The following is a 12,374-nucleotide window of genomic DNA, read 5'->3' as shown; positions in this document are numbered from 1 at the left end:
TAGGATAAGACATTCATGGCCAGGCATGGTGACTCACACCTGTAATCCCAGAATTTTAGGAGGCCGAGGTGGGCAGATCACTTGAGGTCAGGAGTTCAAGACCAGCCTGGCCAACATGGTGAAAGCCTGTCTCTATTAAAAATACAAAAATTAGGTGTGCTGGCACATGCATGTAATCTCAGCTACTTGGGAGGCTGAGGCATGAGACTCACTTGAACCCAGGAGGCAGAGGTTGCAGTGAGCTGAGATTGTGCCATTGCATTCCAGCCTGGATGACAGAGCCAGACTCCATCTCAAAAGAAAAAAAAAAGAAAGAAAGGATTAGACCCTCATGGCTCTTGGGGCAGGCAATTCTACTACTCTGGCCCCTGAGGAAGGGACTGGGGTATTTCTCAATGCATCTGACCCAAGCCTCTTTTGGAGGCTTGGCTGGGAAGTGAGAAACACCCCCGACTCCACCCCATTGGATTTACAGGAATTCTCGCCGAACGCTTGTTGAGATATTAACTGAGCCACGACAAGCCAAGGCAAACAGGCCAGGGCCGGGGCAGACGAGAGGACAGACATCTGCAGCCTGTGGCCACCCATCACCCTGTCAGCTGCCATGGATGTGCCCTGACCCCTGGGGTGGATTCTGCTTCTCTTGGGAAGCCCCCTTACCCAAGCTGAGCCTCTGTGAGTCTGGGGAATGGAGGGGGCTCAGCCAGCTTCCTGCACATCCGATGTCTGTGATTCCAGCTTGTAACTCCTGTTCCGTGTCACTTTTCCTACTCAAGTCCCTTACTGCCACTGTGTTTATCTACCAGCAGGTACATCCTCGTGACCCCCCGAGTCCTGAGGGTTGGCAGCCCGGGGAACATCCACATTCAGGCCCATTCAGACTCCAGGCAGCCCCTCACGAGGAACGTCGAGGTGAACCTCACAGTGTGGGACTTCCCCAAGAAGAAGATGGTGTTGGCAAGGAGCCGGCTCATTGTCTCGCCAGGAAACAACTTTCTGGGCCAGGCACCTGCGACGGTATGTGACAGGCTGGGAGGGGTGACCACAAAGGAAGGCTCTGGGTCAGCAATAAAGACAGAAAGGGGCAGACTCTGGGTCTGGAGAGTAGACTCAGGCCCCGAAGTACTCACTGCTCCTCTCACGTCCTGTGCGTTTAGAAGTCGAATGTCCTAAGCCTGGGCTCCCAGAACCCTCCATTAGCCCATTTGATTCCTCTGCATGCTTTCACAGCTCCTTTCACCTCCCAGAGCTTGTCATGTGCCCTTGTCAGGTCTGGGAGCCCAAGAGGTCGCAAGGGAAGCTGTCATTCTCTGTCTCCATCTCTCTTAACTTTCTGTGCCTCAGTTTGGGGACGTGGACCATCGAAGCCCGCTACCGATGTGCACCCAAGCAGAGGTTCAAGGCTGCCTTTGATGCGAAGGAAGATGGTGAGAAGGGTGTGGGTGGTGTGGGCAAGATGAACAGGCCAGGGACGGGACTGGGAACGGAAGGGAGGTTTCAGGGGGAGCCTCTGCTGTGAACCAGGACCTGAGCTGGGTGCTGAGCACTGGGTGCTGGTGTTCCGGACCTTGGGGGCTGGAAGAGCCACGAGGAAAGAGCAGGACTGGGAGGGGATGAGGGAACGGGTGCAACACTGAGGGTGCCCATGGCCTTTTTTTTTTTTTTTCACCTAGTCCTCCCATCTTTTGAGGTCCAGCTGATCCCAAACAGGACTTTCTTCTACGTCAACGATGAGGCTCTGGGCATTGATATCCAGGCTTGGTGAGCCCCCTTCCTCCCAGCCCTGCCAGAGGACCAGGGACACAAAAATTGAGTACACAGAAACAAGTGCCAGGTATGGTAACTCATACCTGTAATCCAAGAGCTTTGGGAGATCTAGGCAGGAGGATCACCTGAGGCCAGGAGTTCAAGACCAGCCTGGACAACATGGTAAACTTTCTTCTCTACAAAAAAAAAAAAAAAAAAAAAAAAAAAATACAAAAATCAGCAGCCAGGCACGGTGGCTCATGTCTGTAATCCCAGTACTTTGGGAGGCCAAGGCGGGCAGATCATGAGGTCAAGAGATCAAGACCATCCTGGCCAACATGGTGAAACCTCTTCTCTAACAAAAATACAAAAATTAACTGGGCATGGTGGGAGGCACCTGTAATCCCAGCTACTTGGGAGCCTGAGGCAGGAGAATCACTTGAACCCAGGAGGTGGAGGTTGTAGTGAGTGGAGGTTGTACCACTGCACTCCAGCCTGGCAACAGAGCAAGACTCTGTCTAAAAAATAAATAAATAAATAACTGGCTGGCTGGGCACGGTGGCTCACGCCTGTAATCCCAGCACTTTGGGAAGTCAAGGTGGGAGGATCACCTGAGGTCAGGAGTTCAAGAGCAGCCTGGTCAATATGGCAAAACCCTGTCTCTACGAAAAATACAAAAAATTGGCCCAGTGCAGTGGCTCACACCTGTAATCCCAGTACTTTGGAAAATCAAGGCCATCCTGGCCAACATGGTGAAACTTTGTCTCTACTAAAAACACGAAAATTAGCTGGGTGTGGTGGCAAGTGCCTATAGCCCCAGCTACTCAGAAGGCTGAGGCAGGAGAATCACTTGAAACAAGGAGGTGGAGGTTGCAGTGAGTGGAGATTGCACCACTGCACTCCAGCCTGGCGACAGAGTGAGACTCCATCTCTAAAAAGAAAATATAGAGATACAAAAATTGCTGGGCATGGTGGCACACACCTGTAGTCCTAGGCACTCAAGGACTACTGAGTGGGGAGAATCGCTTGAACCCAGGAGGCAGACTTGCAGTGAGCTGAGATTGCACCACTGTACTCTAGCCTGGGTGACAGAGTGAGACTCTGGGTGACAGAATGAGACTCTGTCTCAAAAAAAAAAAAAAAAAAAAAATTAGCCGGGCATGGTGGTGTGTGCCTGTTGTTTCCATTACTAGGGAGGCTGAGGTGGAAGGGTCACTTGAGCCCAGGGGATAGAGGTTGCAGTGAGCCAAGATTGTGCCACTGCACTCCAGCTTGGGTGACAGAGCAAGACCCCGTTGAAAAAAAAAAAAAAAAAGAAAAAAAGAGAGAGAGGAGAAGCAAGCCACTTCTGTAGCACTTAGGATGGCAGACGTACTCTTCTCCTACCACGAGATATTCTGGGCCACCTATGTTGTCCTGTGAGATTGTCCAGACCATCTCTGCAGCTCTACGAGATGGCAAATGACACATTTACTGCCCTGTGTTTTGCAGACAATCTGCATAGCTCTATGAGGTTGTTCAGGCAATGCTGTCTACCAGAGGTTGTACCTGTCTGCCACTTCTGGACATTATATACAACGTCCACACATCATTCCTGCAGCTCTGACATGCCACATAGGCCACCTGGTTTCCCTGGTGAGGCTGCACAGGCCACTTCATAGGTTGCCCAGACTTCTTGTGGCTTTATACAGTCTTAAGTCCACCTTTCCCATCTTGGGAGATTGCACAGGCCACATCTGCAACCCATCAGGGTTTTATGGGATATATTTTTCACCTCCCAGAGCTGTGTGTGTCATCAATGAAACCATCTGTTTCCAGGGGACACCTCTGCCCCTCCCAATTGTGCACAGCCATCTCCGAAGCAACATGAGGTGTGTGGGTGCTTCAGAGACAGTGAAATGATCCTTCATCCCCCCGCCAGGTATATATTTAACAAGCCGGTGGACGGACATGCTCTGGTCATCTTCGGGGTGAAGTTGGATTCCCGCCAGATCCTTATCCAAAGCTCCCTGCAGAGGGTGGAGGTGACTGAATCCTGGCCCCTCCCCGACCTCCAATCCACTCCACCCTCTATCACTCCCCAAGGAACCATATCTCTTCCTCTCTCTTATCCTACAAACAGGTCTCTCAAGGCCTGGGCCACATCTCTCTCCAGAAGGACATGCTGATGTCCACATTCCAAGGCCCAGAAAAGGACTTCATTGGAGGCTCAGTCTTTGTCAATGTCACCGTGTTCTCCTCAGGTGCCACCCTTGCCTAGGCCCCTGACTGAGGACAGGACATGGTGTTCTTGCCCAGTGCAGACACTCAACCCACGTAGCCTTGGGCCATTAGAGAAATGGGAGAACACCAGAAGGGGTGGAAGGAGCTGAAATGGCATTATTGTCTTTCTCTTTCTTCACAAAGTTGGGGCTCCCATACTAATCCTGCCACTCACTCAGGAAATTGAACACCCTCACGAACTCTATGGTCCCCCTGTCTCTACAGGGGGTGAGACGGTGCAAGCCGAGACCTCAGGGATGAAGATCGTCCAGAGCCCATACAACATGAAGTTCACCAGGACACCCCAGTATTTCAAGCCAGGAATGCCCTTCCACTTTCGGGTCAGAGTCTGGACTCACTACAACCAGAGACTCAGGGCCCTCTCCCCAAAACAGACCTCCCACAAGGAGACAAATCCCACACGGGACTCACCTGCCTCCAACTCATCCGAAAGGTGAATGCATCATGTTCCCCAGACAAATCCCAGAGTCCCCCCAAGCCTTAACCCAGGTACCCCCGAAGCACAGTGATGGCTCCAGAATTTCTCTATGGAGAAATTACCTCCATCACCTCTATTAGAGGCCACAATCAGGCTGGAAGGTGGTGTTTGAGGGTTTATCTAAGAGGCTGCATTTGCACAGGAAAGCATGTTCTTTCCGCATATGTTAATTTGAATGGGCATTAGGAGAGTCAGGAATATTCTTTGGCATCAGTCCTACTCCACATTTCCTGCAGGCTCTCTGTGTGTCCTCCTTCCCTCTCCACTCTGTCTTTCCACTCACCATCAGCTCCCAAACACCCAGGGCGACCACGTGGTTGTACACTGCAAAGTTCTAGGGGGTGCCATTCATAAAAACTCGAATATGAATGGGGCCCCTGGTGGTGTTTAGTACATTGCTTACGTAATTGTACAAAGCAATCCTACTCAGACCACATTCCAGTCTCACCTCTCACACCAGGCCACCCCGGGCTTTTTCTTCACCTCACCCCAGATTCCACCCCAGGTCTTCGTCTCAAATCCTGATGGATCCCCGGCTTCCAGAGTCCTTGTCCACTCCCCAAACCAGAAAATGTACACCTCAACTGAGGCTTTGGCCACTTTGACCATCAACACAGATGTCAATCTGGACAAGCTTCCCGTCCAGGTATCAACTTGACAAGGCAAGGAGGATGGGGTTGGAGCTGTGTGAGTTGGAAGGGTTGGGGTTTACTTGTACCTCACCTTCCCCAGGTGAAAACTGAAGAATCTCTTCGGCCAGAAGAGCAGGCTTCAGCCAGGATGACAGCTTGGCCTTGCTTGACTCAAGCTTCATCAGGGAACTTCCTACACATCGAAGCAAACACACTGGACACAGAGGTTGGCAGCAGCATCCAGCTGAGCCTCAACACAAGGCGTCGGAACCCTGAAACCAAGAACAGGATTGCTCACTTCCCCATGCTGCTGAGGGACCAGGACCAGGATCTGAGTCAAGGAATTCTTTCCTTGGAAAAACCTTGACTTGCTGGGTTGGAGAAACTATGAAAACATATGTGAAGATGGGAAAATCTTGAGTGGGTTCAGATCAAGAGGCTGAAGCAAAGAGACGATGGGCCTCCCCTGTGGGCTGGGACAGCTTCAGGGAAAGACTGAAGCTGCCCTACCCTTCTCATCCTTGGTCTCACCTTGTCTCCAAGGTCCTGAGTAAGGGCCAGATCGTGAGGGCTAAACATCAGCTAAAAGCCCAGGGGAGTGTCTACACGTCAGCCATTATTGATTTGACTTCAGAGATGCTGCCCTCCTTCTGCATTCTGGCCTTTTATTTACTTCCCAGAGGAGTAAGCCAGAACCCTGAGCTGGTTCCGTATGGATTGAGGCGAATGACAGATGCATGGGGATGGTAAGAGAAACTCTTTATAGTTGGTGCATCAGCATCATAAAGCCCCAGAAAGAGTCTGTACAAGTTTGGGCATTCCCAAACTGGAAGCCAGGGGAGAGAGGGAGAATATCTGGCCTAAAGAGCTCAAAACGAAGTATGGCGATGATGCTAGTAAATAAATAAAGAGTTGGGATTAGCCTAGTGGGGTTCCCAGATGCTCCATCAGAGCAGCAGGGGACATAAACTTGAAAGTGGCCTTGTGTGGTCTATGATTACCTTTTCCTGACATCTCTGTTTTTCTTGGTTCAGCTGAACATTGGCTTGAAGAATGATTGATTATTCCAGCCTTTGGAGCCCAACAGCCTAGTGGAATGAAGGTGACAGGGGATGCAGAAGCCACAGTGGGGCTGGTGGCTGTGGACAAGGCTGTCTATGTCTTGAACAGCAAACACAGGCTCACTCAGAGGAAGGTAAGAGCATGTGGTCTTTGGGCCAAGATATCGCCAGGATATTCTAGCTGGAGCCTCAGCTGCTTCAGCCAAAAAGAGGATAGCATCAGTGTAAGGATTCAAGGAGATAGTGCAGAGTCTAAGGACTGAAAGGTGATAAGAGCTCAAAAAATGGGAGATAGCGTGGGAATTATTATTTGAGCCTGCAATTCCAGTACACCACTGCTCCTTTCATGGAGGAGTCATATAGGTCTCAGAGCCAGGTTCCTCTCTTGTCCTCTAGGTCTGGGATGTGGTGGAAGAACATGACATTGACTGCACAGCAGGAAGTGGGAAAGACAGATTTGCTGTGTTCAAGGATGCTGGATTGGACCTGAAAATCAACACAGGAATGGATAGCCTGGCAAGCTCAGATATAGGCTTGGAGGGGTAGACAGCAGGAGGGCAGGAATGGGGGCAGTGCTGACTAGTGGGGTTTAGTGTCAAACAGATATGGGCTGTCATCCAGATCCAGTCACTTACCATGGGCCAGTCACATTTCTCTCTGAGTCTTGATTTCTTTGTCCCTAAAATAGAGATAATAATAGAATTAACTCACAGTGTGTTGGTTAAGACAGGGTTAGCCATGTGTATCAAAGATACAAACTAACAGTAGGTTAAACAGGTAGTTTATTTCTCATTCAGTAACACTAGAGAGGTCATCCTGGGACTCGGACTCCTTATAGGAGTCCATCCATGCCAGGCAGCAGGGTGAAGGGACGTGGGAAGGGAAGGACACTTCCACATCTCACTGGACAGAATTCAGTCACATGGCCCCACCTAGGTGCAAAAGAGGCTGGGAAATGTAGTCTTTTTCTGAGTGATCTACACAAGATGAAGGCTCAGTTGCCACGGATGAGGGATGATAATGGATTTGGAGACAACTAAGAGTGTTTTCTCTCAGCTATAAATAGTAATATTAATAACAGTTCTTATTCATTACATGCCAGACTCAGTGCTAAGTACTTGTATATGCATGATCTCATTGATAGAACTATGATTATGCCCATTTTATGTCACTGGGGAAATTAGCACCCAGAGAGGTTAAGTGACTTGCTGAAAATCTCCCAGCTTTTAAGCAACAAGTCTTGAATATAGGAGGCTATCAGGTGAAATTAAGTGATACATATAAAGCACTGGACATACAGCAAACATCCAGTAAACATAATCAAGAATGTTGATAATGATCTTGGCAATTGTTCTATCATCATTCCCCCTGATCCCCAGACTGGGCCTGCCCCCAGGACCTTCCTCCCAGCCGCCATCACCGCTCCCTGAAGAGGATGGAGCCAAAGAGGAATGCAGGTCAGTGTCAAAGCTGCATGTCTCCCTCCATCCCCCCAACCTACTGTATCCATAAGGGCTTACAACAGGACACCCAAACCACTCTAGGTGTTTCTAGCGAGAGGGATCCAATGGGGGGAGTTTGGTGCTTACAGAATCATTAGATGGGCTATTGGGGTGGACGTTGGAAGGCTGCTTGCTGGGACTAAAGATAACCCCACTTCAGTCTTGCGATCCATGAAATATCAAGAAACTGCTGCCAATATCTCTCATAAGGCTGGTAGGTTGATACTGAAACATGGAATCATGCCCATTACAAAAACACACACAGACTGGAGCCCACCCATCAGCTACCACTGCTGCAGGAAAAATGGTTTCTGCTTCTCTTCTATCTCCCAGATCTCTCATGAGAGCATCTCAGTGGCTGCATCTAATCCCATTCAGAACCCCAGCAGCGAGGGAGTATAGGGAATGTAGTTTTCAGATGTCTAGCCTCTGTGGTACAGGAAGGAATGTAGACAAAAGGAGAAAGAGGTCTTGAATGTTATTGGACAATATCTAAACTACCATCCTGAAGACTGGAGTGTGGACCCGAAGTAGGGGCTTTGAGCCTGGAGTCAGGGGAAGATGGGAGGCAGCACTGGGTGGTGTTAGAGGCACAGAATCTGAGGCTGGCATGGTGGCTCACTTCTGTAAACCCAGCACTTTGGGAGGCCAAGGTAGGTGGATCACTTGAGGTCAGGAGTTCAAGACCAGCCTGGACAACATGATGAAACGCTTTCTCTACTAAAAATACAAAAATGAGCGGGGTGTGGTGGTGAGCACCTGTAATCCCAGCTACATGGGAAGCTTAGGCATGAGAATTGCTTGAACCTGAGAGGCAGAGGTTGTAGTGATCCGAGATTGCACCACTGCACTCCAGAGTAAGACTTCATCTCTCTCTCTCTCTCTCTTTTTTTTTTTTTACAGATGGGGTTTCACTATGATGGCCAGGCTGGTTTTGAACTCCTGACCTCAGGTGATCCACCCACCTCAGCCTCCCAAAGTGTTAGGATTACAGGCATGAGCCACCACGCCTGGCCGCAAGACTTCATCTCAAAAAAGGAAAACAACAACAACAAAAAATTGCAGTATGGATTCTGGTCTCAGCTCAGCCACTTGGAAGCCTTGACTTTAGGCAAATGAACTCACCTCTCTGTGGCTCAGCTTCCTTGTCCGAAGCTCACCATGTGAGTTCAATATGAGGCTTCGGAAAGAAGACGGGTAAGGCACTAGATACAGCACCTGCCACAGAGTTATTGCTAAATAGCCGCAGGTGTGCATGGCATCAGGGTGAATAGGTCCCAGCTCCTTAGATCCTGCCCAATCCCTCCTCTTTCCCTCTAACCCGCAGTGAACAAATTTAACACAGAGCTGGAGCAACAGTGCTGTAAGGCTGGGCTCCAGGAGAGCCTGGTGGGGCTGTCCTGTGAGGAGAGAACCTGGCATGTCTGCCACGGTCCAGCCTGTGTGGCTGCCTTCCTGGACTGCTGCCATCTGTCTGAGACCCTGACGTGGGAGGCTCAAGAGGATCAGTTGCTTCTGGGGACAAGTGAGGGGGCCGTGGCAGGAGATGCAGGGTGGGAGTTTCGTGGAGGGATATACAGTGACACAGGACAGGCTAAAGGGTGATATGGGCCACGGGGGATTGGAGAAGAGGACCCCACAAGGATTCTGGTGGAACATGGAAGAAACATGAAGGAGACTCCGCCTCACACCTACTCCCTGCAGCGGATGAAGAAGAGGACTTGGATGATCTCTTTGAGGATAACATGCCTGTACAGACCCTGTTCCCCGAGAGTTGGCTCTGGAGGAAGTTTGCTCGGCCAAAGAGTGACTCGGGGTAGGACATCAGCCCCCATGCCAGAATTTGGTCCCAGGTCCTTGCAATCATCAGTGGATGCTGATCAGGGACAGTGACCCCAGCAGTGACAGACATTGAGCCTCAGGACAGTCCCACAATGGGGAAAATACCTTCACGGGTTCCCTAAAAAGATGATGACCTTCTAGTGATGCTGTCACTAATGAGATGACCTGATGATTCTCAATAGTGACCATAACCCCTGCATGGTAACCCCCAACCCAGAGACTCCATGCAGCACAAACTCAGTGATGTCCCCTCTCTCCCAGCAGCGTCTCCCACTACCCCATCTCCATGAACATGCCGGATTCCATCTCCATGTGGCAGTTTGTGGTGGTCAGCCTCAAGGCTGGTCAAGGTGATCCCCAGCAAGCCCAGTGCTAAGGGAATGTGAGCATGGAGACCCTACCCAGCCCCTCTGCCCAACCCAGCCTCTGCTTAAACCCAGTGTGCTCTCCTGGCTGCAGGTCTCTGTGTCTCAGACCCCTTTGAGCTGACAGTTATGAAATCCTTCTTTGTGGACCTTAAGTTGCCCCACTCTGTGATCAGGAATGAGCAGATGCAGATCCAAGCCATGTTGCACAATTTCAGGAATCGTCAGGCCAAGGTGAAGCCCCTGAGCCCTCAACTTCCTGCCAAAATCTCTGTTAGTGTGTATTTTATTTTATGCTTAAATTATTTTTATTTGTTTATTGAGATGGAGTCTTGCTCTGTTACCCAGGCTGGAATGTAGTGGTGTGATCTCGGCTCACTGCAACCTCCACCTCCAGGGTTCAAGTGATTCTCCTACCTCAGCCTTCCAAGTAGCTGGAACTACAGGCATGTACCACCATGCCTGGTTAATGTTTGTATTTTTAGCAGAGACAGGGCTTCACCATATTGGTCAGGCTGGTCTCAAACTCCTGGCCTCAAGCAATCCTCCCAAAGTGCTGGCATTACAGGCCTGAGCCACCATTCCTGGCCCCTGTCTATCTTTTTTTCCCTCACTTTTCTGCCCTCTGCATGACCGTTTCTGGTGCTGGCTTCTCTGCCTGCTAACCTTTCTTTCGTTTTATTTTCTTTTTGTTTCCAAGATGGAGTCTTGCTCTGTCATCCAGGCTAGAGTGCAATGGCACGATCTCGGCTCACTGCAACTTCTACCACCTGGGTTCAAGCAATTCTGCCTCAGCCTCCCCAGCAACTGGGCTTACAGGCACCCACCATCATGACCAACTATTTTTTTATTTTTGTAGGGACAGGCTGGTCTCAAACTCCTGACCTCAGGTGATCCTACTGCTGCAGCCTCCCGAAGTGCTGGGATTGCAGATGTGAGCCACCACGCCTGGCTGATGGCTTTTGTTAGTAGGGCAGACCCCAGGGAGGGAAAACTCTCCTCTCTGTCTTCATCCCATCTCCAGCATTATCCAGCCCAGAGCTGAGTACCTGGAAGCTTCTCAGGGTCAGACAGGAGAGGCTGAGGAAGGCATCTCCAAGATGCTGAGGGGATCACATGGGGAACGCTGCATCATCCACAGGGTGGCTACCAAGGCTCCAAGGCGAACATATCCCTCACGGCTCTTGTCGTGATAGCCCTGGATGAGGGAAAGGAGTTGTGCAGCCAGGAGATACCGGTAGGATCCTGGAGAGGAGGGCAGGATCTGTGGGGTCCTCCAGCCCCAGCACCTGGAAAGCTCTTCCACTCTCATGTCCCTCTGGGTCCCTCTAACTCCCAGACTTCTTTCCTCTGGTGATCTCCCTCTGACCTCCTCCCTCTGACCCTCTAGAATTTGAAGACCAGCATCGAGCGAGCCCGTGGCTTCCTGGAGAGAAAACTCCCCGACATTGAGACAACATTTGCCACAGTCACAGTATCCTACACACTGGCCCCCGCCAACAGCCCCCGGGCTAACGACCGCCTGGACAGCTTTGCCAGCCATGGTGGGTGTGGGCACTTCTTAGTCAACCTGTCGTGGAGTGGGGAGGGGGGATCTCAAACCCAGCAAGGTGTCACTCATCACTTAGTGTTTCCTGAGCATCCACTGTGTGTCAACTCTTGAGCTCACACCCTGTGAGACCAAGGTAAGCAACACTGATAAGGTCCCCGCCCTCAACGGTCCTGCAGTCCATGGGAGAGACAATCAGAAGACAGGCAGGTCACTATATAATTCCAAACTGAATCCAGGAGCAGTGGCTAATGCTTGTAATCCCAGAACTTTGGGAGGACAAGGCAGGAGGATCACCTGAGGTCAGGACTTTGAGACCAGCCTGGTCAACATGGTGAAACCCCGTCTCTACTAAAAACATAAAAATTAGCCAGGCATGATGGCGGTTGCCTGTAATCCCAGCTATTTGGGAGGCTGAGGCAGGAGAATCACTTGAACCCGAGAGGCAGAGGTTGCAGTGAGCTGAGATTGCACCACTGCACTCCAACCTGGATGACAGCAGGAGACTCTGTCTCAAAATAATGATGACAATAATAATAATAATAATAATTCCAAACTGAGACAAGCATGGAGATGATAACACACAAGGTGGAGAGGAGAGATAGCAACAGAAGGGGAGTACAGATTGGGGGGCCAAGGTGAAAGACAGAAAGACATACCTGCTAGGTGTGGTGGCTCATGTCTGTAATCCCAGCCACTTGGGAGGCTGAGACAGGAGGATTGCTTGAGGTCAAGAGTTTGTGAACAAACTGGGCAATGTAGTGAGACCCCATCTCTAAAAAAAAAAAGTTTGTGATTAGCTGGCTGTGGTGGTATACACCTGTAGTCCCAGCTACTAGGGAGGCTAAGGCAGGAGGATCACTTGAGTCCAGAAGGTCAAGGCTGTGGTGAGCTGTGATCACCCCACTGCACTCAA

General features: G+C 50.5%; 1 protein-coding gene and 1 long non-coding RNA gene across 2 annotated transcripts; both read left to right on the top strand.

The window, feature by feature from the left end:
* The first annotated feature begins 822 nt into the window (after nt 1-822).
* On the top strand, nt 823-1,736 carry LOC141581182 (uncharacterized). The gene is made up of 3 exons (XR_012513712.1): nt 823-1,017; nt 1,345-1,427; nt 1,674-1,736. It is a non-coding gene; the product is annotated as an uncharacterized LOC141581182 (long non-coding RNA).
* A 7,711-nt stretch (nt 1,737-9,447) lies between these two features.
* LOC101054228 (putative protein C3P1) lies at nt 9,448-11,547 on the top strand. Its single transcript, XM_003939015.1, is given in 6 exon segments — nt 9,448-9,518; nt 9,809-9,894; nt 10,004-10,182; nt 11,051-11,146; nt 11,300-11,498; nt 11,501-11,547. Coding segments are annotated over 6 exon segments (678 nt in total).
* The last annotated feature ends 827 nt before the right edge of the window (nt 11,548-12,374 follow it).

Source organism: Saimiri boliviensis, chromosome 14 (assembly GCF_048565385.1).
Source record: "Saimiri boliviensis isolate mSaiBol1 chromosome 14, mSaiBol1.pri, whole genome shotgun sequence".
NCBI lineage: Eukaryota > Metazoa > Chordata > Mammalia > Primates > Cebidae > Saimiri > Saimiri boliviensis.
This window is presented reverse-complemented; position numbering and strand designations above follow the sequence as displayed.